The sequence below is a fragment of the Danio aesculapii genome, chromosome 7 (assembly GCF_903798145.1).
Source record: "Danio aesculapii chromosome 7, fDanAes4.1, whole genome shotgun sequence".
NCBI lineage: Eukaryota > Metazoa > Chordata > Actinopteri > Cypriniformes > Danionidae > Danio > Danio aesculapii.
In genome coordinates this window covers 64,198,453-64,212,586 of record NC_079441.1, presented here as the reverse complement: position 1 = coordinate 64,212,586, position 14,134 = coordinate 64,198,453, and the positions used below count along the sequence as shown (strand labels likewise).

At 33.8% G+C, this 14,134-nt stretch overlaps 1 protein-coding gene across 1 annotated transcript in view; it reads right to left on the bottom strand.

Moving 5' to 3' along the window:
- parvab (parvin, alpha b) overlaps positions 1-13,423 on the bottom strand; it is a 33,179-nt gene extending 19,756 nt beyond the window's left edge. Inside the window, 8 exon segments of the mRNA XM_056462341.1 lie at positions 908-966; positions 1,156-1,271; positions 2,986-3,052; positions 3,054-3,127; positions 3,210-3,312; positions 7,180-7,250; positions 7,328-7,417; positions 13,152-13,423. Coding sequence (XP_056318316.1) covers positions 908-966; positions 1,156-1,271; positions 2,986-3,052; positions 3,054-3,127; positions 3,210-3,312; positions 7,180-7,250; positions 7,328-7,417; positions 13,152-13,272 — 701 coding nt within the window. The 5' untranslated portion in view covers positions 13,273-13,423.
- Positions 13,424-14,134: the final 711 nt, after the last annotated feature.

The following is a 14,134-nucleotide window of genomic DNA, read 5'->3' as shown; positions in this document are numbered from 1 at the left end:
ATTGATTGATTGATTGATTGATTGATTGATTGATTGATTGATTGATTGATTGATTGATTGATTGATTGATATGTGTATATACAGTTGAAGTCATTAAATATTAGACCTCCTGTGAACTTTCTTCTCAAATGATGTTTAACAGAGCAAGGAATTTTTCACAGTATTTCCTTTAATATTTTTTCCTCCAGAGAAAGTCTTATTTATTTTATTTTGGCTAGAATAAAATAGAATAATAATAGAATTTAAAATTTAAAAAAAAACTATTTAAACCATTAGCCCCTTTAAGCAATATATATATATATATTATATATATATATATATATATATATATATATATATATATATATATATATATATATATAGAACATGCAATATATACATATATATATATATATATATATATATATATATATATATAAACCCACGCAAAACGCAGGGATATACGCAGTTCTCCCTGCGTTTGCGTGGGTTTATATATATATATGTATATATTGCATGTTCTCCCTGCGTTTGCGTGAGTTTCCTCCGGGTGCTCCGGTTTCCCCCACAGTCCAAAGACATGCGGTACAGGTGAATTGGGTACTGTGGCGACCCCGGATTAATAAAGGGACTAAGCCGAAAATAAAATCAACTTTAAAGGCTTGGAACAATATTATGTGTCTAATTTTACATTTTGTGACAAATAAGCATGAAAAAGCAGGATAAAGTAGATCCAGGCAATTGTTTTCGCCTTTCAGTCGTATACAGCAGCCATCCAGTTTGTCAAGCTGCAGATAAGCCTGTCGGGTTTATTCTGTGATAACAACCATCTGGATGTACTTTATCCCTTACTTAACAACTATGCTAATGTTGACCCTTTTAGTTTGCAATATTTGTTTTATTTATTAAAAAAAAAAGAAACACATACTCGAAGTTGCCTGTAATTTCCTCCTGTATCTGCCGAGACTGAAGTATTCCTTCTCGTTTCTGTTAGGATAGAGAAATACAGATTTACCAAAACTGTAAAATAAGTATCTGTATGAATGTTAAAGCATTTACTAACTTACTAACTAACAATTGTTTAAAAAATAAAGCCCATTAAACATCAACAACCTTAATTGTGTGTAAAGCGATGTATTAACTGAGAGCAAAGCAATTATGAACGGGAAACAAAACCTGGACCACGACCACTTGAATGGACACATGTTCGGGCAGTCTGATAGGGGCCCGGAAATGCTGAGAAAGAGCCACCAGCAGGTGAAGAATGGCCACAATATTCTTAGCATGAACAGCTGAGAAACACACAAGAAAATAAACAGCAGGCTGAAATGTTTCTTAATATCCCCAAGCTGTTAAAAATATTGAACATTCATCATAATGTGAAGAAAGGTCAGCAATTAAATTGGCTTAACTCTGTGTTCTATTTAACAGTGGTTCTCAATTTACAGAATTACAGCTAACAGATAAAACTACATTTAATTAATGCAATAAAAACATATTAAAGTGTACAAAGCAACATTTAGAAGCGGAAACTGTTGTTTATGCATTATTAAAAATGCATTGCCAATTCCAATTCATGGCAGATTTCAGGCAATTTATAAAATCTATGATTATTTTTTATACTATGACTTATTTACTTAGATTATTTATATACTTTTTTTCTGATTATCTGTTTTTAAATGTATGCAATAGAATCCATGATGTCCAGTTACAATTGATGCAAAAAGTAGAAAATTAGCTGTTTTGAATCAGGTTCAGAAATTACATTTACTAAACTAAACTAATTCCATTGTGGCAACCCCTGATTAATAAAGGGACTAAGCTGAAAAGAAAATGAATAAAATAAAATAAAATAAAATAAAATAAAATAAAATAAAATAAAATAAAATAAAATAAAATAAAATAAAATAAAATAAAATAAAATAAAATAGGCGGTTCATTCCGCTGTGGCGACCCCGGATTAATAAAGGGATAAGCAGAAAAGAATAATAAAATAATAAAATAAAACAATTTAAATAAACAAATTAAAATAAATAAATTAAATTAAATAAAACAAATTAAAATAAAATAAAATAAAATAAATTAATTAATAAAATAAAAATAAATCAAATTTAAATAACTAATAAAAAAATAATAATAAATAAAGTTAAATAAAAATAAATAAAATAAAATAAAATAAATTAAAATTAAACTAAATTAAATTCAATTAATTAAATAAAATAAAAATGCACCACATATTCAAGATATGGGGGTGAAATACAGCCCTGTGCAATTAATCTAAAATATTATGTTGCGATTAAGGAGAAACTTAAATACATTTAATTACAATGTGAATGGAATGTTCTAATAATGTTTTAAAATAACATCCTGAGAACATTAACATAACATGCAACGGAAACATTATGAAAACATTTTGAATAATGTTATTATAACTGGCGGTAGTAAAAACATTTTTTTTTATTACATTGTGTAAAAAAAGGGACATTTTAAACATTCTAAGAACTTTCCACAATAACTTTTTTGTAACTTTCTGAGAATGTTAGGGAAACAACTTAGAACATTAATGTAATGTGGATGGAATTTAAACCATGTTCTGAGAACATTTTAAGAACATTCAAAAATTTGTAATTGTGAATATTAAGGGAAGATTTAGTGAGTAGAATAGCCAGAAGATGACATGCAACTTCACAAACACAAAAACCTTTTTATATTCTGTTCATTTGAAATATATAACCATTACTGAAATTTCAAGAGAAATCAGAAATACTGATTTAAACAATTTGTTATTATGGATAACAGTTTTTGACTGAAGTAATAAATGTAAATATCTGACATCAATCAAAATCAATACAGATACACATAAGGTAATTATAAAAGTATTAACACTGCATCTTACACTATTGAAAAAGTTCATTTCTAATTACAGCCTATAATGTACAGTAATACTACAAACGTACAAATATATCATACAAATAAAAAAGACAAAAGAATCCAAAAGCTACATACATTCAACATTCCATTTAATGTTCCTGGAGGAAACTTTGAGAGTGTCATTGATCTTCTCTAGGACAGTCCTGCAGCTTCTGTTTCTGAGCGATCTCACACTGAGTCACCTCAGCCACGTTTAGCTTCTCTTCCTCCAGTTTCTCTGGGAACAAATACACAGATTATCGGTGACATGCACAATTACTGGGTCTTACTGGGACAACAACACAGAGCAGAATCCTCACCGAAGAGCTTTTGAAGAACCTGCCCATCATAGAGGTCTTCAGCCAGATCCTTCACGATGATTCTCTCTCCCACCAACACATCATTGATCCAGTCGATGAGCACCTGCCAAAAAACACCGGAGAGGTGGAGAACATTGGGGTTTCTAGCCTTATATCTTGATACTCTTTTTAAACACTGCAACTGGCAATAACACTTTGGATACATACCCCTGTATACATTTCTGGAGAGCGCTAAATATGTCCCAGGAGGTATGTTTTTTTTTTTTTTTGCAGTTTTTGTTTTCGGAAAGTCTCCAGAGGTCGCTGCGTATGCTTTTTCAGATCTCAAATTTCTCTCGCGAGACAGACTGACGAATAAGGCCACCCTCCTCCTTCCCTAAACCCAACCAATAGTGTTTTCAGACGCACCGATTGAAAGGCGTCAAATATCAAAAGTAAAAACGAAATTTCCTGCGGTAGGTGAAGCTGCGTGAATATTTTCTTCATTTAATAAATGACTTGCATCTCAGAAGGCAATCCTGACACGCAGTGAACGAGCGCTGGCGTTTGAAGGCGCGAGACACGGAGTGCAGACGTTTTGGGAATTATGGAGGTAATTAATATATAATTAATTAATAATAAAATAACACTAATACTGAAATGGTTAAGGCGTTTTAGAATGACCAAAACAACACTTTAGCGCATCATGGCGTTTCCATCAACCGTTTTTTATGTGCATATCCAAATAAGTGGATGAAAACTGGCCTCTGCTGTGCCATCCGGCTTACAAGACTTCAGTCTCTAATCTGGAAATACACATTAAGGCAAGAAGACATATAACTTAATTTGTGTTGATATACACTGTGAACATCAGCTACGCTAATTATTCTCTTTATTCTCCATTTCCACCTGGGGATACTCTTCCTGAGGCCCTCAGACTATGCAGCTGTCGCCACTGGCTTGCATGGTTGGGGATCTGTAGAGCTGCGCATCGTTGGATTTGCCCTTCAATATTTGGACTCTCAGTAGTGATTATTAAACCACACTGAACTGAGCTAAACTGCACTGAATTTAAACACTACAAACTGAACTACACTGTTCCTATTTACTGTGACCTTTTATGTGAAGCTGCTTTGACACAATCTACATTGTATAAGCGCTATACAAATAAAGGTGAATTGAATTGAATTGAATTTATTTATTAATATGTTTAGGCACTAGGCAGTGTTGTTCTATGGTTTTTGACGGTTCGTTCCCGCGATTAGGTAATTAGCAAAGTTTCTCAATAATTTGCAAGTGTTTTTTCTAATTAAATCATCTATTGATCGTACAGATAAAGAGGCATCATTTGAAATTATAAAGAGTCTATTTTATTTGTGTATATTTTTGTTGTCTTTATACTCACAATACCAAAACATTGTGTTTGTAAAATAATTGCGGCGCTCTATTGATAAGATAATCATCACAAGAACATGTAAATCCATAATCACTGTAATACAGACTGTATTAATTCATTAACTTCTAATTTGTTTATTTGTTCTTATTTCATTGCTTACTGTGTACTTGTTTTAATATCTTAAATGTATATTAGTAAGGCATACTGTTTTTTCCTATACATGGAAAATCTATAATTAATTTATAATTTAATTTTTATGATTCCTCTGTGATTTTTTTCCCCAAAGGAAACATCCATCATAACAGCTGAAACTAAACAAAAACTTCAGAAGGTAAACTGTTATGATAAGTTAATACTGTTTATAAAGTTACAAAAGTCTTTTATAAAACATATAATGGTAAGAAGACTTACAACTTAATTTTTGTGACATTTTATTTGTTTTATTTGTATGTATACGTTTAGGGGAGGGCGACATGGTGGCGCAGTGGGTATCACTTTCGCCTCACAGCAAGAACGTTGCTAGTTCAAGCCCTGGCTAAGTCTGTTGGCATTTTTGTGTGGAGTTTGCATGTTCTTCCTGTGTTGGCGTGGGTTTCCTCTGGGTGCTCCGGTTTTGATTCCTATATAAACCACACCTGACAGTTCAGTTAATGCTGTTAACATGGTTTCAAAAGTGTTTATAGTATCGTTAAATGTGTTTTGAATAATGTGTTTTGTTGTCTGGATCTTGTCTGGTTCAGAAATTATGGATAATTCTACCAATACCACCAGCTAAAAAAGTAATTTGTACTTTTACTTAAATACTTTTTAACACCAGTACTTTTACTTGTAATTGAGTATAATTTCAGCAATGTAACAGTACTTGTAATTGAGTATAAATTTTAAGTTCTCTTGGAGGTAAGCGGTCAGCTGGTAGCGCAAAAAGGAACAGAAGCCATCGGTGGCGTCAGTCCACCCCATAGTGTTTGTTTCAAAGACGAAATTCAACAATACGTACCTCTGGCTACATTATTTGTGCTCTCCAGAAATGTAGATGTGAATACGTATTCACAATGCGCCTATGTTGGCAACTGGATATGCACCTACAGTACAGAGCTGTCCACAAGCTGATATTCATGAGTGAACTGTCTGTCCTACTAATTCAAATCAAATCATACACAATCCATGCAAATCCATTTAATCAGTTCAAAAGAGTGATTCATTTGTAAATATGGATGATCAGCTTCTAAACAGCTGGTAGAAAAAAACACAAGGCTAGACGGATCAATTATTATTATTATATATAAAAACAGTATGAAGATGCATTAAGAATATTTGGTCCCGCTTTATTTTAAGATGCCTTAAAGAGCCCCTATTAAGGGTTCTATATTATGGAAGCTCTACGTGAATGAAAACATCCAGCCGAAGGTTCCATCTGAAAGTGCACCTTGTTTAAAAACAAAGATTTTTTTGATAAAAGATTCGACTCAGAGTCGTTTAAATGATTCATCATTTGTCTGGATCTTTTGCCTGTTCGTACAGAAGTTGACACGAAACAATACCATATATGAACTACCGGTTCCGGTAAAACGTGAACGCGCCGTTCCCATTGATCATGATGCAAAGATTACTATCACTGAGAGATGGCCAGACGTGTGGCTGTGGGGAATAAAATGGTTACAGTTAATTTTCACAACAATACCACAGTATAGCCAACCTAGTGCTGTGTTTGTTCCTGTCATTTTTCTGATGATTGACACAATAACCCACGCTGCAACACAGGATTCGTCGGGCGTTTGTTATTACAGCAAGAATCAGCAAAGACTACTAATGTATGGGACTTTGACAGTAACTGTTACACAGTTTATATAGACCAGTTTGTTCTTCCTCCAGACCCTGTAAGAATTTCTGTAAGTGTGATTAAAATTGTTGTCTCGTTTTCTGTAGTTTGAAAAATATGTTTTTAATTGTGTGTTGAAACTTGTAATCCCTCCGCGCAGCTTGTAATCATGTACTGTATCTGTTATAGATCAGTACTTGTAATGTATTGTATCTCTCAGGTTAAATCTGTATTATATTTTACATATCAAGTCCAAAACCATGTTGAAAATGTGACGTGTGCTTACTCCTTTACCGATTTGACGCAAGCGACCAATCACTGTAGACTGGGTGATCAGATTAGCCTCATGCAAAGGAGGGGTTTGGGAACAAGTGAATTGCTGAACAAATCATATAGGAGCCACTGGGATAATTAAGTAAAATTAAATGCATATTATAAGACAATGAAAGTGTTTTTTGACCTTGCATGCATATCAGCCTGTTGTTGGAGACCCCCAAAACCAAAATAGGACCTTTTAAAATGCATAATAGGGGCTCTTTAACTAATATGTACTTAGACTGAAATTAAAAATGTATTACAATCTACTTCAATCTACAATTTACATGTTTTACATTGCTTGACTCGTGTCAGGATCCTGTCGCAAACCCGAGATATGACAGAGCAAAACAACATAACCCTGACATTTCAAAAAATATGTAAGCTTAAATATTGATCATGGAAGAGGTCAAAGATCTCAAGGAAAAACAGTTCTACATTCACATTGTAGTTGGCGTTACCTTCATTAGCTCTTGCAGTTTGGGATCATTCCTTGAATGGGGATCAACCATGGTTCGAACTTCATTCTCGTCTTTTAAGACAAGTGGAAAAACAACATCAGAGTTCAACTCTGAATGATTATGTTGAGATTATGCTTAGAAACTTTACCAAGCATGGTGTCTTCAGGGTCCAGCTCAAAGGGTGTGGGACTGAGGGGCAGGTTGATCGCATTCATACCCTCCTCCTGGAGCTCAGACACTACACAAATATGTGAATCACTGCATCATTAACCATAAAAAATGATGCACTACATTAACATTTCTAATACACTTACATTATTCATGTTTAATGTTATGAAAAATAATGCACCATCAAATGCAGAATCATCTAGGAATACGTTATCAGCCGGCAGAGCTCTTTTTAGGTTGTTCATCTCATCACTGGTGGTCAGTTAGTATTGGTTTTACCATGGAGGGGGCTATTCAGAGGGTCTGATTTAATGGTATGCATTCATCCCTGAACACGTTCAGGTTAACAAAAGAACTACAACTCGGACCTTCAGTCAATATTGTTCTAATTTTCTTACATTTCAAAATTGGGTATATTTTTTCACTATTAAGTATTTTAATAAGTTTTCATAGTTACCTTTTTTTACATTTGTATGCTTTAAAAGAAAACTTCAAAGAAAAGTTCACTTAAAAACTACAATTCTGTCATCATTTCCCCATCCCTCACTTGTTCTGAACCTATTTGAGGTTTTTTTTCTGTTGAACACAACAGAAGATATTTTGAAGAATGCTGATTGACTTTTGTAGCATTTCTTTTTTCCTACTATGTAAGTCAATGGTTCCTGACAACCCTCTTTTATATTTAAACATAACTATAAAAGAGAGAGTAAAAGATGAAGTAATATTCATGTTTGGGTGAACAGCCCCTTTAAGTATAAATTGTAATATTGTGCACCTAATTGTGTGATTAACAATCGTATGAGAATGTATGAAACTAAAAATGTATGTTAATTTCAATAAAATGAACTTTGTTAATAATTAATTCATAAATTATTAATTGTCGTTTTTGGCCCACTTGCATACTATTATTGTCTTTAAAATATGGTCTGCAAAATGCAAGGAAAACTTAAATATTACAGTTTAAGTATTTTGTGTGGAGTTTGCATGTTCGCCCCGTGTTCGCGTGGGTTTCCTCCGGGTGCAGGGGTTTCCCCCACAGTCCAATGACATGCGCTATAGGTGAATTGAATAAACTATATTGGCGTAGTGTATGTGTGGGAATGAGAGGTGTTTCCCAGTACTGGGCTGCAGTTGGAAGGGCATCTGTTGTGTAAAACAAATGCTGGATAAGTTAGCGGTTCATTCCGCTGTGGCGACCACTAATGATTAAAGGGATTAAGCCGAAGGAAAATGAATGAATGAAGGTAAAGTCTTACAGATGTTGCACAGGTACGGTATATTTGTGGGAATAGCCAAAACACATTGTATGAGTCCAAATAATTATACCCTAATCATACCCTCAACACTTATAATTTGTTTGTTTGTTTGCCAAAAATATCATTAGAATATTAATTAAAGATCATGTTCCATGAATATATATTTGTAAATTTCCTTATGTAAATATCAAAACTTAGTCATTTGGACAACTTTAAATGGAATTTCCTGTTTTAATTGTTTAAACCTTGAGACTCATGATTATCTAATAATTGTATCTCAGCCAAAATGATCTAACAATGTGAAGTCTATTTATTCATCTTTCACTTGATGTATAGATCTCAATTTCCAACACTGATACCAATATGACTGGTTTTGTGGTCCATGGTCACACATTATCTTAAAATACAGTCTAAGTATATATACAGCTGAAGTCAGAATAATAGCCCTACTTGATTAATTATTTTTTTTTTTTAAATATTTCCCAAAATGATGTTTAACAGAGCAAGGAAATTTTCACAGTATGTCTGATAATATTTTTTCTTCTGGAGAAAGTCTTATTTGTTTTATTTCGGCTAGAATAAAAGCAGTTTTACATTTTTTTAACATCATTTTAAGGTCAAAATTATTAGCCCCTTTAAGCTATATTTTTTCGATAGTCTACAGAACAAACCATCATTATACAATAAGTTGCCTAATTATCCTAACCCGCCTAGTTAACCTAATTAACCTAGTTAAGCCTTTAAATGTCACTTTAAGCTGTATAGAAGTGTCTTGAAAAATATCTAGTCAAATATTATTTACTGTCATCATGGCAAAGATAAAATAAATTATATTAGAGAAGAGTTACTAAAACTATTATGTTTAGAAATGTGTTGAAAAAAACTTCTCTCCTTTAAGCAGAAATTGGGGGAAAAAATAAACAGGGGGGCTAATAATTCAGGGGGGCTAATAATTCTGACTTCAACTGTATACTTAAGCACAAGCATATATAGATTTGAAGTGCATAAAATTGTAGTTGTACAGCTAAGCATACTTCTTTTTTGTCGAAAGAGCACATTAATATGCTGTCAGTGGTAAATGGTAACATTGGCTGGTTTGCTACTGCTAGACACTGGACTTGTAACTGTCAAACCAATTAACCAGATTAGTGCTGCTTAGTACTTATAGATTAAGTCTCCAAAATCTCACTGTTTCATTGAATCTCTCATTTAATTGACCCTGTGAATCAGTACATGTGGTTTCTGGACTGGCCCTCATGTAGGTGATCTTCTGAACACGCTTCTCTGTCTCCGTCTGTCAGGTCAATACTGGCCAATCACTAAAGCAATGCTGCAGCGAGGCAGTCCAGAAGAAGAATCGGTACAGATCCCTAGAGATATTGACATCCTGTTTTTAATCAGCTTCGAATCCTGCCATGGTGGCTTGTAACATGCTTTAAACTTGGTCAGTCGAGGGCAACGAGAAGCAACTCTTCGGCTTCCCGATGAACTCACATGCGCATAACAACTGATTTACCGGATTTTTTCTCTCTCTAGGGGTGCCAGATTGTACTTCCTGTTGTGGCTTGTGGTCGTTTCTGTTTTAAACCCAAAAATAAACACAGCAGCTATTTGTAGGACTGGGTAAACTTTTTTTCCCACATTGTGCTTCATTGGGTACACAGCTTTTAAGACAGTTTTCTCCTCCAAAAAATGAAATTGGTGGTTTGTGCAAGCAGTTTATTAAGACTTTTAGTTACGTTTTAAAGATAAGGTCTTTGCACACCGGAGTGTAAAAATTTAAACCCGGGCTCATTCTGATTATGTACCCCTATATATATTTTTGGAGAGCGCAAAATACGTCCCAGGAGCTATGTTATTCGCAAATCCACCAGAGGCCGCTGTTAACTGACTGACTGACCAACCAACCAATACACCCACCCTCCCCCTTCCCTAAACCTAACCAATAGTGTTTTTAAAGCACCGATTGATTCGTCCATCCCCTTCCCTAAACCCAACCAGTGTTTTACCACATTCCCACCCTGTTATTTACTTGTTTATTTTATTTTTTGGCTTTCTGGAACTATTCTTCACCGAACTCCAACCCCGTTGTCGCAGTCAACTCCCTCTGCATCTCAAGTCCGCCGACCTAAGTGTCGAGCTACCAGACAAATAGTCAGCTGGTAAGCGAGAAAAGGAACTATCATACTACCCTGTAGCGTTCGTTTTAAAGAAATACCCTCCTCTGGCTACATACTTGGTGATCTCCAGAAACTTATTTAGGGCTACGTTTTCAGATTGAGCCTATTTTGGATGTTTTCATATACGTTTTTCCGTATTCATATACTGTAGTAATTGGACACATGGCTCTTCGTTTGAATTTGAGTGTAAGATTAAAAACTAGCCAACAGTGCCATCTGCTGTTAAAAACTAAGAGCTCACAATCGATTCAAAAGAGTTGAAGCTTTATTGAAGATTTTTTCTCTTTTTTATTTGAAAAGCTCAGAATCAAGATTTTGCCTCAGCTTTAATACAAATGCAGGATCATTACATGCAATGCATAAACTTTTTAAAAGGTGTCTTACCCACTTTTCTTTGCTATTTCCAATTTTTTTAAATGATTATTTACATTTAGGCACTTGGCACTGGAGGATTTGCACCCTGAGGAAACCTATACCAACACGTGGAAAACATGCAAACACAGAAATGCCAACCGGCCTAGCTAGGACTCGAATGCACAACCTTCTTGGTTTAAGGCGACAGTGCTAGCCACTGAGCCACTGTGCTGCCTCTAACAAAGCTACACAAGTCCTTAATTTTTATGTTGAACAAATGTGGAGGCACACTTGTGGAGGCTCTAGTTTAGTAAATGCTCCTATGGGTCATATACTGTTAAAAAAAACTCCATACTATCAATTTATGTTGGGACAACATATAGGAATTAGGTTAACTCATTAGTTTTAACAAATTTAAGTGGATTGGACATAAAATGAATAATTGGACATAAAATGATTTAAAAAAAAAGAATTGTGTTGTTTCGGCTTATTTAAAAAAAAATAAGTTTAAATTTTAAAATGTTTTTTAGGAAACTGATTTTATGTTATCTTAATTCATTTAAATAATTTACTCAGGTTTCAAGTTTTAGACCGTTGACTGATGTAAACTGAGATAAATAAATTTGCTTCAACAAAAATTTTATTTTATTTCGCTAGTGTGCTAGTTATGTTTTAAAATGCAAAAGTTCATGTAAAGTCACGTACAACACATTTTATTCTCTAAAGTGCAGATCGTTGTTATGAAATGCAATTAATCAGGTGTTTCTTTCTAAAACGCAGTTCTAAAATGAAAATGCACTAACAGCACCTTACGTTCATTGTCAACATGGACATAAAAACTGTCTTACATGGACGTCTACAAACACTGATGAAAAAAGTGTGTTATGAGGAGTGCGCAGACTATTCTTGAACACAGACAGCTGAATACTTTGGGTTGGTAACATTTACACTTACATCATTACATCAAATATGCATTGTTCATTTACATAAGAAAGTGTTTTGGGAGCCAAAAAACTTGCGATTTGTGAAATCTTTGAAGTCATGCACTTACACGCTATATCGTGATCACAAATAAAACAATGGCATAATACAAGACCATAAGTGCACATTCTTTAAAATGTGACTTCATAAAATTCTGGTTTGGAATTTTTGTATGCAAATAGTTTCAGTCATTTATAGCATTTATAATGGGCATCTTTTTGACACCATTGTTGTATGCACACAAAACTTTTGTAAAACGTTTTCATCGTATTTGTTGACATTCTAAATAAAAAACAAATTTTTTTCATATGTTTTGATTAGATAATTTGTTCAGGCAGTAAAAGAAAGAAAGAAAGAAAGTTAAAAAACAGTTAATTTTGCTGTTTTAAATATTTAGGAAATTATTGGAATTCATATAATTACTTGAAATCAAGTTAAATGGAATCAAAACAAAGCTGCTGTTAACACAGAATGATGAAATATTTAAGATATTTTCATGTCTGATTTTTCTCATGCATATCACCACATACACAAACATCTTACAGCATGAGTATTTAACAACCACTTCTCTTCCTTATATGGACACATCAGAGGCGTGCAGCCTTTGAAAACACTCACATAAACACAAATGTATAACTGTAGCCTACTTACAGTTCAACCTATTGCTAGAATATAGATAGATAGATAGATAGATAGATAGATAGATAGATAGATAGATAGATAGATAGATAGATAGATAGATAGATAGATAGATCTTTTTATTTAAAATAACCTTAAAAAAACTATAAAAACATGACTTTCGTATGGAGTATTCTGAATTAGTATTTATATGTGCAGGGTTATATTATAAGACCACATTTCTATTTCACAGATGTACTACATTGTAAAATATTAAATATACCAGCCTTACATTAAAAAACGCAGGAGTTTATGTTCATATATGACAGGTTATGCTGAAACATTGATGTTTTTAAGCAGAGAAATTTAGTCAAATTAAATACTAAGACTGACTTATATTAAGCTTAATTCACACCTTCTTTTGCCTTTTTTCTTCTTGCCAAAGTTCCTCCAAGTTTTCCTAGAAAGGAGTCATCTTTTTTCCTGGAGGAAGGCGATTTCGGCGAGGACGGTGATTTCTGCGGTGAAGAAGCCATTTGATCAGAAAAACGGCGGCTTTAATTCAGACGTGCAGTGTAAATAGCGGACTTTAAGTCGTGGGGAGTTCTTGCGTTCTACTAAACGGAAGTGGAATTCCAAACATTTCAGTAATGACTGGCTCTCGCTTCCCTTCAGCACGCGCGTTTCCCATTCCCGCCCTGACTGAAAAAAACTGACTTTACTGACTGACTGACTGGACTCTACTTTCGCTTTAGTGACTGACCATCGTCTCCTCTCATCGTATTATATCTGGGAAAACAATAACCGCTTAGCTTGCAGGTTTTCACTTTTTAGCAACATTGACAGATGTTTATCAGGTTTTGTTTCTTCCGCTAACTTAATCAAACAGAATCAATTAAAAGGTTCAGTTCGATCCAAATTTGAGGTTAAAGGATTCACCCAAAAATGACAATGTGATCATTAACTTATCACTTAGGCTACCTGTTTCTTTCTTCTGTTGATCACAAAAAAAAAGATACTTTTTCATTTGAAGAAAGCTTGAAACCTGACTTCGATTGTTTGTTTTTCCTATACAATTGAAGTCAGTGGTTACAGTTTTTCAGCTTTTTTTAGAATTTCTTTTTTTTGTGTGTGTGTTTAATAGGGTTCAATATGACTTCTTGGTCATTCCCTGTGATAGTAAAACTTAGCAAGCTGTCTATCATTATAATGAAACAAAGTATTTTGATTCCATACCTGTCAACATTGAGACGTGAAAATAAAGGATAACCTTTTGTAGTTTTGAGGTGGAATTTAACTTTGCCAGTTGATGATGACGTTACATGAGGACACTTTAGCTGCGTCCAAAATAGCATATTTCGACTATATAGTATGCTAAAAACAATATGCAAGCCGAGT